The 12580-nt window shown below is 44.0% G+C and overlaps 1 protein-coding gene across 3 annotated transcripts in view; it reads right to left on the bottom strand.

The window, feature by feature from the left end:
- Positions 1-108: 108 nt before the first annotated feature.
- The window catches only part of LOC137418418 (E3 ubiquitin/ISG15 ligase TRIM25-like), a 189338-nt gene continuing 176866 nt past the window's right edge, over positions 109-12580 (bottom strand). For 2 of the 3 annotated variants that reach the window (XM_078770815.1, XM_078770814.1), the window contains 2 exons: positions 4110-4169; positions 109-887 (listed from right to left, as the gene is read on the bottom strand). In XM_078770815.1, coding sequence (XP_078626941.1) covers positions 349-887; positions 4110-4169 — 599 coding nt within the window. In that variant the 3' untranslated portion in view covers positions 109-348. The remainder of the gene's footprint in view (positions 888-4109; positions 4170-12580) is intronic. The other variant, XM_078770816.1, reaches the window with a different exon arrangement.

Genomic DNA, 12580 nt, shown 5'->3' with positions numbered 1-12580 from the left:
AAACATCCCATTCAATGACCCTTTGAAGAAGAAGAATCTATTGCATCTGAGGAGAGTGAAGAGTTCGGGTTAAAGTTCATTTCACATCAAATAGGATAAACAATGAACTTATTAAATTATATAAACTTTATTATAATATAAACATTAATCTCTAATCACATCGTCATGAACAGGTAAATCACATCGTCATGAACAGGTAAATCACATCGTCATGAACAGGTAAATCACATCGTCATGAACAGGTAAATCACATCGTCATGAACAGGTAAATCACATCGTCATGAACAGGTAAATCACATCGTCATGAACAGGTAAATGATTTGATTGATTTGACCCAAAATACCCGGATCAGTTCGTGATGAAAGTTTGTTTCACTAAATGTACAAAATGAACGGAACCATCCCAAACCCCAATCGCGGGTTTAACGGGGTCCATGAAGTTCCCCCTGAACACGTGCAGCACCCGCGAGTCCCCGAAACACGTCAACTCTCCCGCCTCGCAATCCAAGAAGAACCCAAACCGTTCATGATCCCCCGGCACGGACAGGTCGGTATATTGTTTGTTGTGATGTGCGGAGAATTCGTTATTACATTTCTCTAAACACCAAGACTCGGGATTCTCTCCCAACCCGCTCTCTGCCCCTTTTCTCCCCATGGAGTTTAAACAGATTCCGATTCTGCACAAACGACTCGACCCCACATCGACCTCCCAGTAATGACGACCTGAGGAGAAACAATCACAGGAAACAACTTGTGGATGAACATCAAACCGATCAGGATGTTCCGGGTACTGATTCCCGGTCCCGGTTCGAGTCGCCGTCCTGAGATCCCCGGAGATCTTGATCTCTCGATGTGCAGAGTTTGGGTCCAGACTCGGGCTCCGTCCATCTGCGGACACGACACGGGGTCACGGACATTGTTAGACAAACGGACAAAACACAAACACATTAATCTCTATCACAAAAAATATTTTATTACAACAATTGTTTTGTTTATTCACTTCACGATTTAACAACTTTATTTGTTTATTCACTTCACGATTTAACAACTTTATTTGTTTATTCACTTCACGATTTAACAACTTTATTTGTTTATTCACTTCACGATTTAACAACTTTATTTGTTTATTCACTTCACGATTTAACAACTTTATTTGTATATTCACTTCACGATTTAACAACTTTATTTGTTTATTCACTTTTCGATTTAACAACTTTATTTGTTTCGCAATGAACAACTTACATTATTTATTTATTTATTTCACCGAGAAAAACTTCGAGGGGAGTGGATCGGGAGGGGAGAAGACGAGGGAGGAGATCTGTGAGGGAGGAGATCTGTGAGGGAGGAGACCTGTGAGGGAGATCTGTGAGTGAGGCGAGAGGATGAGGAGGGGACAGAGGTTGAGGTGCGGCAGAGGTTGAGGGGAGAGGGGTCAGAGGTTGAGGGGAGAGGGGTCAGAGGTTGAAGAGGCAGGAGGGGAGGGGAAATGAAAATCTAGCAGGTGTGACACTGTTTAACAGGTCGACACACACATTGATGAGTCACTCTGCACCTGTGAAACACCGGGATGACAGTTTATAGCTCGGTCGGGATTCAAACCCAGGTTAGACACCTCAGAGCGAGTGTGGATTCCTCTCAGACATCGTGCTTGTCCTGTTACTTTCATCCTCCATTTGCTTTCCCATTCAGGAGATGTCTCCATGAAGCGGGCCACCGTATCACCATGGAAACCAAGTGGTTTTAGCACTCGACGTTGATTGTTTTACACGTGTATTTATCTCACCTGGAACGAAGTTCAGGTGAGCTTATGCGATGACGCGTCGTCCGTCCGTCTGTAAACACTTGAAACTTCTTCTCCGAAACCGCTGATGGGATTGCGACCAAATTTGGCACAAATGATATTTGTTGTGACTAAAGTTTGTTCATGGCATTAAAAAACTCGCCGTCTAAGGGGGTTTACCGGGGGTCAACTGGATCCAGGTTTAACCCCCAAAATAGGAATTTGCTTTTTCTCAAACGACACAAACGATTTCGATGAAACTTCACCACAACCTTCATCCCCCATGATGTACCTGAGTTTATTCAGGGCAATCAAAAAAATCTGCTCCTTTGGGGATCTACGGGGTGGGGGGTGTGAGGTGTTGCCCCAGGGTGGGAGGTGTTGCCCTGGGGTGGGAGGGGTTACCCAGGGTGGGAGGTGTTGCCCCGGGGTGGGAGGGGTTGCCCCGGGGTGGGAGGGGTTTCCCCGCGGTGGGAGGTGTTGCCCCGGGGTGGGAGGGGTTGCCCCGGGGTGGGAGGGGTTGCCCCGGGGTGGGAGGGCTTGCCTCGGGGTGGGAGGAGTTGCCCCGGGGTGGGAGGGGTTGCCTCGGGGTGGGAGGGGTTGCCCCGGGGTGGGAGGTGTTGCCCCGGGGTGGGAGGTGTTGCCCCGGGGTGGGAGGTGTTGCCCCGGGGTGGGATGTGTTGCCCCGGGGTGGGATGTGTTGCCCCGGGGTGGGAGGGGTTGTCCCAGGGTGGGAGGGGTTTCCCCGCGGTGGGAGGTGTTGCCCCGGGGTGGGAGGTGTTGCCCCGGGATGGGAGGTGTTGCCCCGGGGTGGGAGGGGTTGCCCCGGGGTGGGATGTGTTGCCCCGGGGTGGGAGGGGTTGCCCGAGGGTGGGAGGGGTTTCCCCGCGGTGGTAGGTGTTGCCCCGAGGTGGGGGGTATTGCCCCGGGGTGGGAGGTGTTGCCCCGGGGTGGGAGGTATTGCCCCAGGGTGGGAGGGGTTGCCCCGGGGTGGGGGGTATTGCCCCGGGGTGGGAGGTGTTGCCCCAGGGTGGGAGGTGTTGCCCCGGGGTGGGAGGGGTTGCCCCGGGGTGGGATGTGTTGCCCCGGAGTGGGAGGGTTTGCCTCGGGGTGGGAGGTGTTGCCCCGGGGTGGGAGGGGTTGCGTCGGGGTGGGATGAGTTGCCCCGGGGTGGGAGGGGTTGCCTCGGTGTGGGAGGGGTTGCCCCGGGGTGGGAGGGGTTGTCTCGGTGTGGGAGGGGTTGCCCCGGGGTGGGAGGGGTTGCCCCGGGGTGGGAGGGGTTGCCCCGGGGTGGGATGGGTTTGCCCCCAAAATATGTATTTTTTTTTTGTTTGTTTTATAATTTTATTTTATATATTTTATTTTATAAACAGGATTGTAAATTTTATCTGGGACGAACGAGCAATTTATACCGGATTATGTTTCAGAACGAACCACGATTTGTCAAGAAAGACCTTGTTCTGATTACATCGTTGGTGAGAAGGGGAGGACGAGAGAAAGAGGGGAATGGGGTAGTGGGGAAGAGAGAGAGAGAGGGGGGTGGGGTAGTGAGGAAGAGAGAGAGAGGGGATGGGGAAGTGAGGAAGAGAGAGAGGGAAGGGGATGGGGTAGTGGGGAAGAGAGAGAGAGGGGGGTGGGGTAGTGGGGAAGAGAGAAAGAGGGGAATGGGGTAGTGGGGAAGAGAGATAGAGGGGGGGTGGGGTAGTGGGGAAGAGAGAGAGAGGGGATGGGGAAGTGAGGAAGAGAAAGAGGGGAATAGGGTAGTGGGGAAGAGAAAGAGGGGAATAGGGTAGTGGGGAAGAGAGAGAGAGGGGGGCTGGGGTAGTGGAGAAGAGAGAGAGAGAGGGGATGGGGAAGTGAGGAAGAGAGAGAGGGGATGGGGTAGTGGGGGAGAGAGAGAGGGGGATGGGGCAGTGTGGAAGAGAGAGAGGTGGATGGGGCTGTGGGGGAGAAAGAGGAGGCAGAGAGAGGGGGATGGGGGAGATGAAGGGAGAGAGAGAGAGAGGGAAGGGGATGGGGGGTGGGGGATGAGAGAGGAGGGAGGAGAGGGTGTGGATTAAGAAAGGCCTTTAATCAGCAAACACAAGTTTGGACTATCCCCTCTTCCTGGTTGGACATCGTTCAATTAAACAAACCTTGGGTTTTGTGACACTTGACAAGAGGGAAAATCCAGTTGGAAAATAAATAAGTGGAATAGAGTGAAGGAAAATATGAACAGGGAAATAAAACAGAAGAAAAAGGGAAGAATGAAAAGGAGAAAATATGGAATTTTAAATTATCTGTAAATGGAAGGAAGAAGAAGAACCCCCTCCCCGTTCCCCTTCACTTACAAAGTCTTCTCAAGTTGTTCTGATCCAGCTCCACCTTCTCCGGATGCTCCACCGGTCCTTCTGTGGAAATGATTAAAGATTAACAAAAATTACAAGATGTGAAATTCTGTTGTTTTTTTGTTAATGAAGATTTATTTTATCTTTTAACGAAAAATCTAAACACAACAAACATGGGGGAAGAGACATGGAACCTCCATTTTGTATTAAATAAATTATAATTTTCATCGATTCATGAAGGAAATTTCCCAACATTGTCCTTACACTTCCCTCTCATGTAGTAAAATGGAGTGATCGCCAATTCGTTTTCTCCACAAGATAGAATGAATCTTTCCTTCTTCACTGGAATTAAACATCACATGATTCCAGGAACAAGTGAATGATTCAAGAAACATGTGAATGATTCAAGAAACATGCGAATTATACAAGGTACATGTGAATGATTCAAGAAACATGCGAATTATTCAAGGTACATGTGAATGATTCAATGTGCATGTAATTGATTCAAGGTACATGTGAATGATTCAAGGACCATGTGAATTATTCCAGGTACATGTCAATGATTGAAGCAACATGCGAATTATTCAATATGCATGTGAATGATTTTAGGAACATGTGAATGATTTATGTTGATGTGAGATCGTTCTTGTTGAAATTAACCTGTTGATCGCTCCGTGATAGGTCAGTGCACCTGTGAAAAAATTATAGATTGAAAAATTCCCTTTACCAACTCAGTATTTTTAGCTCACCTGGACTTTAGTGCGGTGAGCTTATGCGATCGAGCATTGTCCATAGGTAAGTGATTGAGGGAGTGAGTGAGGGACGGAGGGATTGAGGGAGGGAGGGATTGAGTCTCTAAACACTTCAGTCATTATCGCTTGAACCAAACACATGATGTTGATGAAAGTTGGACATGAGCTTCATATCTGACGCCTAATGAAGGTGAATTAATCACATCAAAATCTGCGCTCAATAAGGGGAACTACGGGGGGTTCTGACCCCACAAAATAGGTATTTGATCTTCTCCGAAACTACACACACAATTTTGAAAAACCTGATCACAACCTTCATCACCCATGATGCACCAAAGTTTGTTCACAGCATTAAACATATCATAGTCTGAGAGGGTCCGTGGGGGGTTGAGCGACTGTTGCTCCTGATCCAGGTGAGCTTCAGGACCCGCGGTCCTATTTATTTTTTAAGTTTCCCTGGATTCACCCAATGGTTGATCGATCCAAAATGGAAATGACTGAATTATTTTGTCCAGCCTTTCATAATGTTCATTGATCAGTTGTTTTTATCATAACAATGAATAAATTATTTGAAGAATGAAGTGAGAACAACTCATTCACCTGACATGTTCCACGTGACGTATCACTGTGTAATCAGTGTGTGTATTTCATGTACAACACCTGGAAATATTAACCTAAAGTTTCTGCTTCGTTTGTGATGTTCCGTGAACACTTCACTGTACAGAATTCATTTTAACAACTTTTACACAAAGATTCTCCACTTTTCCAAACTTTTACAATTACAGTTCATGAGAAGAATAAAACAATGAATGAATGAATGATCAGTTACATCGACCTGGATGTTAAATTTTGCACAAACACCAAGTTCATGTCCTGAGTTCACATTCTCAACTAATGACCTCATTCACATGTAAAATGTTTGTTTTCGGCACAAAAGGAGATTTCTCTCCCTCGCGGGCCGATCCGCCGACAATCCCGGATCACAACTTTGTGGATTTCATGTTATGAATTTTATAATTGATGAAAAAGGATTTAAATTATGTTAGTCTTGTATTTCTGGTCCATAATGTTTCTTTATTATAACGAAATTAACTAGAACGGCACCTGGTAGAGCACATACCTCCACCAGGCTGCACAGTTTATGTTTTGTATCCACTGAAAGACCGGATCTGGATCCAGACCTGAACCAAAGTCGAATCAGCTTGTTATTGTCGCACCCAGCCAACTCATTCACCAAGTTTTGTCATAACTCATTCACAACTTTTTGAAATATCGTGGAATGCAGTGCATCGTTTTTGGCCCCAACTCTCAATGATGTGAAATCAGTTTAAAATTCTCTGTTCCAGATCTGGATTCCGATCTTCACCAAATCGGATGAATTCGTCCTTGTCACACACCCAACCTATCCACATAATTCCGCCCGAATCCATCCACAACTTTTTGAGATATCCTGCTCACAAACAAACAAACAAGACAGAGACAGACACATAGACAAGGGTGAAAACATAACCTCCATCCACCTTCAGAGGCAGAGGGAATACGTGGAATGTAAGAAAGTTATTTCCTGGAAACTTATATTTCCGGAGTGGAACATATTTTAGTTCCTCATTCACATCATCACCGATTTTTCCAATCACAATACTTTGATTTCCTGAATCCATGCTGGAATTCCAACCTATAGGAAAGGATAACATTAAAACGAGATTTTAGGTGGGACAAACAGCAAATGCAAATCAAAATGGCCTCCAAATCAAGCTACAGACGGTGTATCATCCATCGCTCAAAATCATTACTCGACAAACTTGAAAGTTCATAGAACATGATACTCCACGCAGTGTTCAAGTTTTTACTTCAAGTTTTTACTTCAATTTTAATAATATAAACAATTTAAAGATCATTTTTAAAATCTGGAAGTTTAACGCAACGACACTGTACTAGCACGACCACACTGTACTAACACGACTACACTGTATGCAACACCACACTGTACTAACACGACCACACTGTATTAACACGACGACACTGTACTAACACGACGACACTGTACTAACACGACGACACTGTACTAACACGATGACACTGTACTAACACGACGACACTGTACTAACACGACAACACTGCACTAATGGCGACACTGTACTAACACAACGACACTGTACTAACATGGTGACACTGTACTAACATGGCGACACTGTACTAACACGGCAACACTGTACAAACGACGACACTGTACCAACACGACCACACCGTACCAGCACGACTACACTGTACTAGCACGACAACACTGTACTAGCACGACGACACTCTACTAGCATGACGACACTGTACTAGCATGACTCCACTGTACTAAGACGACGATGAGTCACAGTTGAGGAGATGGAGGCCTTATTGATCACCATAGGACACAGCGTCACTCGGCATCTTACAGAAGCATATCGGTGGCCTCTTCTTCACCCTCTCACGTGGCACTCCCTCTCATCATCGTCATCATCATCATCATCGATATTGATATTTGTGGAGCCGATGGCCCCATAATGATTGTTTCCATGGATGGGTTTCACAAAGTACACTTATGCAGTACCCCTTCTCACCAATGTTTAGATATTTGGCTAAAAGATAAAAACAATCTTCAAAAGCATGAAACAAGAAAATTTCACATCTTGTAGTTTTTGTTCTTCTCTAATAATTTCCACAGAGGGGCCGGTGGAGCATCCGGAGAAGGTGGAGCTGGATCAGAACAACTTGATAAATCTTTGGAAGTGAAGGGAAACGGAACCAGGGTTCTTCTTCTTCACGCCATTTACATATTATAAAAAATTCCATATTTCCTCCTTTTAATTCTTTTCTTTTTCTTCCATTTTATTTTCCTCTTCATAGAACGGCTTCGGGGTCACGACCAAAATTAATCTCTTGCTAGATGTCGACATATAACATGGTTCTTGGAAGTATTATGAAGGTGATTTGTGTTATTGTAGCGACCCATGGGTCCCCCAAGCGAGACCAGCAGCAGAATCTCCTTGCTCCAGCCGGTGACGTCACCGGCGGTCAACCGCGGTGCCGGGGTGGCTGGTCACGTGACCACCAAAGCGTGCCGCGCGTGCGGTTATAATCCTTTGCACCTGTCGGTCACGTGACCACCGAAGCACGCCTCGCCTGAGAGGCGTGGCTTTCGGTTTTGGTTGTGCTTTCTGGTTTGGATATATATATGCAGCCCGATAAACGGGCTTTTCAGAGTTCCCGAGTTGGTTTTTACAATAAATATCTTCTCGGACGAGTTTGTGCCTTGCCCATCATTTTGTCCATCTGATGCTGGAGCACGGGCTCCTTCATTATAGTGTTAAAGTTTCTAATTGAAAAAGGTATATTTATAAATTGATTTAGGGTTTTACCGCCGTTTTCCCCAGTGTCTATTACATCACCCCATCTTACATGTTACATCAGTTCTTCATGCCTGTTGTTTGTGTGATTTTTTTTACCCCATTTCCTCCATTCTTGATCCCTCTGCTCTCTTCGATCTCCGACCATCTCTAATATATCGAGGATGAATCCCTTCTTACAGTAATTCCTTCTGATCAAACTCCCAAAATCTCGACTTACTGCAAATATCTGATATTTTATCTGATTTGTGGAACTGCTTTCTGGAGACGATTCAATCCAAATTTTCCTTCCAGGAACTACAAGTGCGTGTTACACCAACATATTGTGACATCTCCCATCACTACCTGCAAATATTTCTGCGCTTGTGAACCCTACCTCTCCCAGGCCCCGTGGTTTCAGATATTTCCTCCCCTCCCATCTTTAGTTTTCTCCTGTTTGTTGGATACCTTGCTTGTTGCATCTACCTGTTGTGTACACCTGTTTCCCCACTGAAACCATGTTTGCGTTTTTCCCTCTGTAACCTCACTCATCGTGAGCCATGATATGGAACATAATTAAAATATTATCATTTTTCCTTTTCTAGAATCTTTAAAGGTGGATGGAGGTTATGTTTTCACCCCTGTCTGTCTGTCTGTCCGTTTGTGAACAAAATATCAATAAAGTTGTGGACGGATTCAAACAAAATTTGGCAGAGCTGTAGCGTATGTGACAGCGATGAAATGATTAGATTTTGGTGAAGATCCGGATTCGGATCCGGCTAGTAGAATTTATTAAGTGATTCTTCTCCATTGGGAGATAACACCAAAAACGATACATAGCAGGATATCTCAAAACGTTATGGACGGAATTGGACGAAACTTGTTGGACTGGTTGTGTTTATGAGAAGGAAGAAACAATTCAATTTTGGTGAAAGTCCGGATCCGTATCCAGCTAGTATAATTTTTTAGGTGATTCTTCACCATTGGGACATAGGGCCAAAAACGATATATAGCAGGGTATGTCAAAAAGTTGTGGATGGATGATTTTGATTAAATGTGATTCTGTATTGTGATTGCCTTGTCTACTCTGGGATACAAAACGCAAAGTGTTCACCTGGCGGAGGTATACTCTCCCATGAGTGCCGTTCTAGTCTCTTCCTGTTTCTCTTTCATATTTATGCCACGTTTTGTGTTCCCTTATTATTTTCTTTATAAAATGTCCAGTTTGTGTCACTCACTCTGTATCTTCTCAAGAAAGTTCTTATTGAGTGTGATGAGCTCATCCAAGTTCTTCTCCTCCTTCGAGAAGTCCAGAACTGGGAGCGGTGTCCTCTTCATGGATTTAAAGTCTGACATGGTCTCGAGCCTTGGAATAAAAAGGAAAAACATCAGTTTTAGAAATTCTTGGAGGAGAGAATATTGTTAAAATAATACATTTTTACAAATCAAAACAAGTAATCTGGAAAAGAATGGTAAATAATTAAAAATAGAAAATAGATCGAGTGAATTTTTGTATTAATTTGTATTTTTATTCAGAAGTCTCGATTCTAGAGGAGCCGAATTGAGAATAAAGTAAATAGGTAGGGAAAAAACGATGAACAGGATGGAAAGAGAGTGTCGGTGAGGGTTGTAGAGAATGAGGTGTGCGTTGGAGAAAGAATAAATCAATGATGAATGAGATGATTGAAAGATGAGATGAAGAGCACGAGGCAAGAAGCAGATTTGGTGAGTCAGTTGGTCATGGACTCGGCTTCCTGGCAGGAGATGGACAGAACAAAGGCCATGTGATGGGATAGAAAACCGTCTGTCTGCAGAGAGAAGACCTAGGTGAGAGTATCCCCAACAAGGTGTTTGTGGTGGGACTTGGGACAACACCATTCTCAGAAGTAATGTTTGTTACCATCTGTTCGTGTTCCCATCTGAGCTCCTCGGACAAGATGCAGAGAATCCAGGTTCAAATGTTATAAACCATGTTTTTGTCCATTGTCCATCAATCTCCATGTAATTCATGTATCCAGGTTCAAATGTTATAAACCATGTTTTTGTCCACTGTCCATCAATCTCCTTTCTAATTCATGTATCCAGGTTCAAATGTTATAAACCATGTTTTTGTCCACTGTCCATCAATCTCCTTTCTAATTCATGTATCCAGGTTCAAATGTTATAAACCATGTCTTTGTCCATTGTCCATCAATCTCCTTGTAATTCATGTATCCAGGTTCAAATGTTATAAACCATGTCCTTTGTAGATCAATCTTTTTGTAATTCATGTTGATGTACACCATATACTAAAGCATTTGTTCTGTACTGTTCGACAGTGTATCATGTTCCGTGCATGGATGGCACTTGCATACCTATGATACCATATGTAAGAAATTGATTATTTTCTCTGACTCTGTAATGTTTGTTGGGTGGGATGTTCATTGTGAAAGTTGATGAGTGGGAAGATGACAAGTGCACCACCGGTCAAAAGTTTTAGAACACCTCAATCTTACCAGTTTTTATTGAAATTTATACAGTTTAATGTCTCAATGTACTCTGAAATTAAGCATAGAACAAATAAACAATTGGAGATAAAAAAAAGAAATCATGGAATCATTGCAAAGAAATTGCAAAGAAAGCCAAGGTGTCAGTGAGTACAGTTTCCTACACCATCAAAAGGCACTTGGAAACTGGAGGAAACTCTGCCAGGAAGAAGTCTGGCAGAGCCAAAGCCACAACAGAATCAGAAGACAAGTTTCTGAGAGTCAACAGCTTGCGTGATAGGCGGCTCACAGGACAACAGCTTCAAGCACAGCTTAACACTGGTCGAAGTAAGCAAGTCTCAGTTTCAACTGTGAAGAGAAGACTTCGAGCTGCAGGTTTGACAGGTCGAGTGGCAGTAAGAAAGCCATTGCTAAGATGGCAAAATAAGAAAAAGAGGCTTTCCTGGGCCATGAAGCACTGCCAGTGGACTACTGAAGACGGGAAAAGTGGAAGAAGGTCTTGTGGACCGATGAATCAAAATGTGAAATCTTTGGTTCATCACGCAGGGTTTTTGTACACCGCCGAATAGGCAAAAGGATCGTTCCTCAGTGTGTGACACCAACTGTCAAACATGGAGGAGGAAGCATGATGGTCTGGGGCTCTTGCTGGCTCCAGAGTCGGCGATGCACAGAGTGACTGGCACCCTGAACCAAAAGGGCTACCACAGCATTTTGCATCGCAATGCAATACCCTCTGGTATACGCCGAGTTGGTCAGGGGTTCATCCTGCAGCAAGATAATGACCCAAAACACACCTCCAGGCTACGTCAAAACTACCTTCGAGGAAAAGAACAAGACGGAAGGATTCAAATCATGGAATGGCCAGCACAGTCTCCAGACTTAAACCCCATCGAGCTGGTTTGGGATGAACTGCACAGAAGGGTGAAAGAAAGCAACCTTCAAGTGCAACACATTTGTGGGAACTTCTGCAACAATGTTGGGAAGAACTTCCCGAAATATATTTGATTTCCATTGGAGAAAGAATGTCACGAGTGTGTTCGGCGGTTATATCTGCAAAAGGTGGCTACTTTTCTGAGTAAAAAATATTTCAATTAAATGTTGTTAAACAAAATGATTCTATGATTTCTTTTTTATCTCCAATTATTTATTTGTTCTATGCATAATCTCATAGTACATTGAGACATTAAAGTGCGTACATTTCAATAAAAACTTGAAAAATTGAGGTGTTCTAAAACTTTCGACCGTTAGTGTATTCTTGGGGAAAATGCCAGGAGCATAGAAAAGGCCCCTCGATATGGTATGTGCTTTGCGGCAAATTATAGTAAAGAAGGGACATTCTGAAAAAATCTCGTGTGCATGCTGGACTACCCTTGTGTTCTTCGGAGGAACCAAGAAATGCTCTAGAAAGTTCCTATAAAGGGGCACCCTACATCTGGCAAATAAAATACATTTGCTTCTTCTTGCAGCTGTATGAATCAAATTGGCGCCGCATTATATGTCAATATACATATGATTTTTTATCAATATTCATATTACTTTGAATTTCTCCGAGCAACGCCGGGTTCTTCAGCTTGTGTTTTATATTTTGAACACAAGAACACAAATCTCTTTGTTAGCACTTCCAAAAACCTCCAGTTTAGCAGTATTTGGAGAAACGCAAATTTCCGCTATATTGACCAAACAAATTTGCCGTTCACGCTTTCAACCTTGGAAAATATCGGGATCCAGACAAAAAAATATAGATCGTGCTTGGAAACGCAAACCAAGAGTTGAAAAGACCCTTCCATGCCCTTTTCTCAAGACAGTGTGGGGTAAGGTGTTTTATGAATTATCTTTAGAAATGGTTTGGAAAGGAACGAGGAATAAATAGAAAGAGCAGT

The sequence above is a fragment of the Myxine glutinosa genome, chromosome 1, assembly GCF_964187855.1.
Source record: "Myxine glutinosa chromosome 1, kmMyxGlut1.1, whole genome shotgun sequence".
Lineage (NCBI taxonomy): Eukaryota > Metazoa > Chordata > Myxini > Myxiniformes > Myxinidae > Myxine > Myxine glutinosa.
This window is presented reverse-complemented; position numbering and strand designations above follow the sequence as displayed.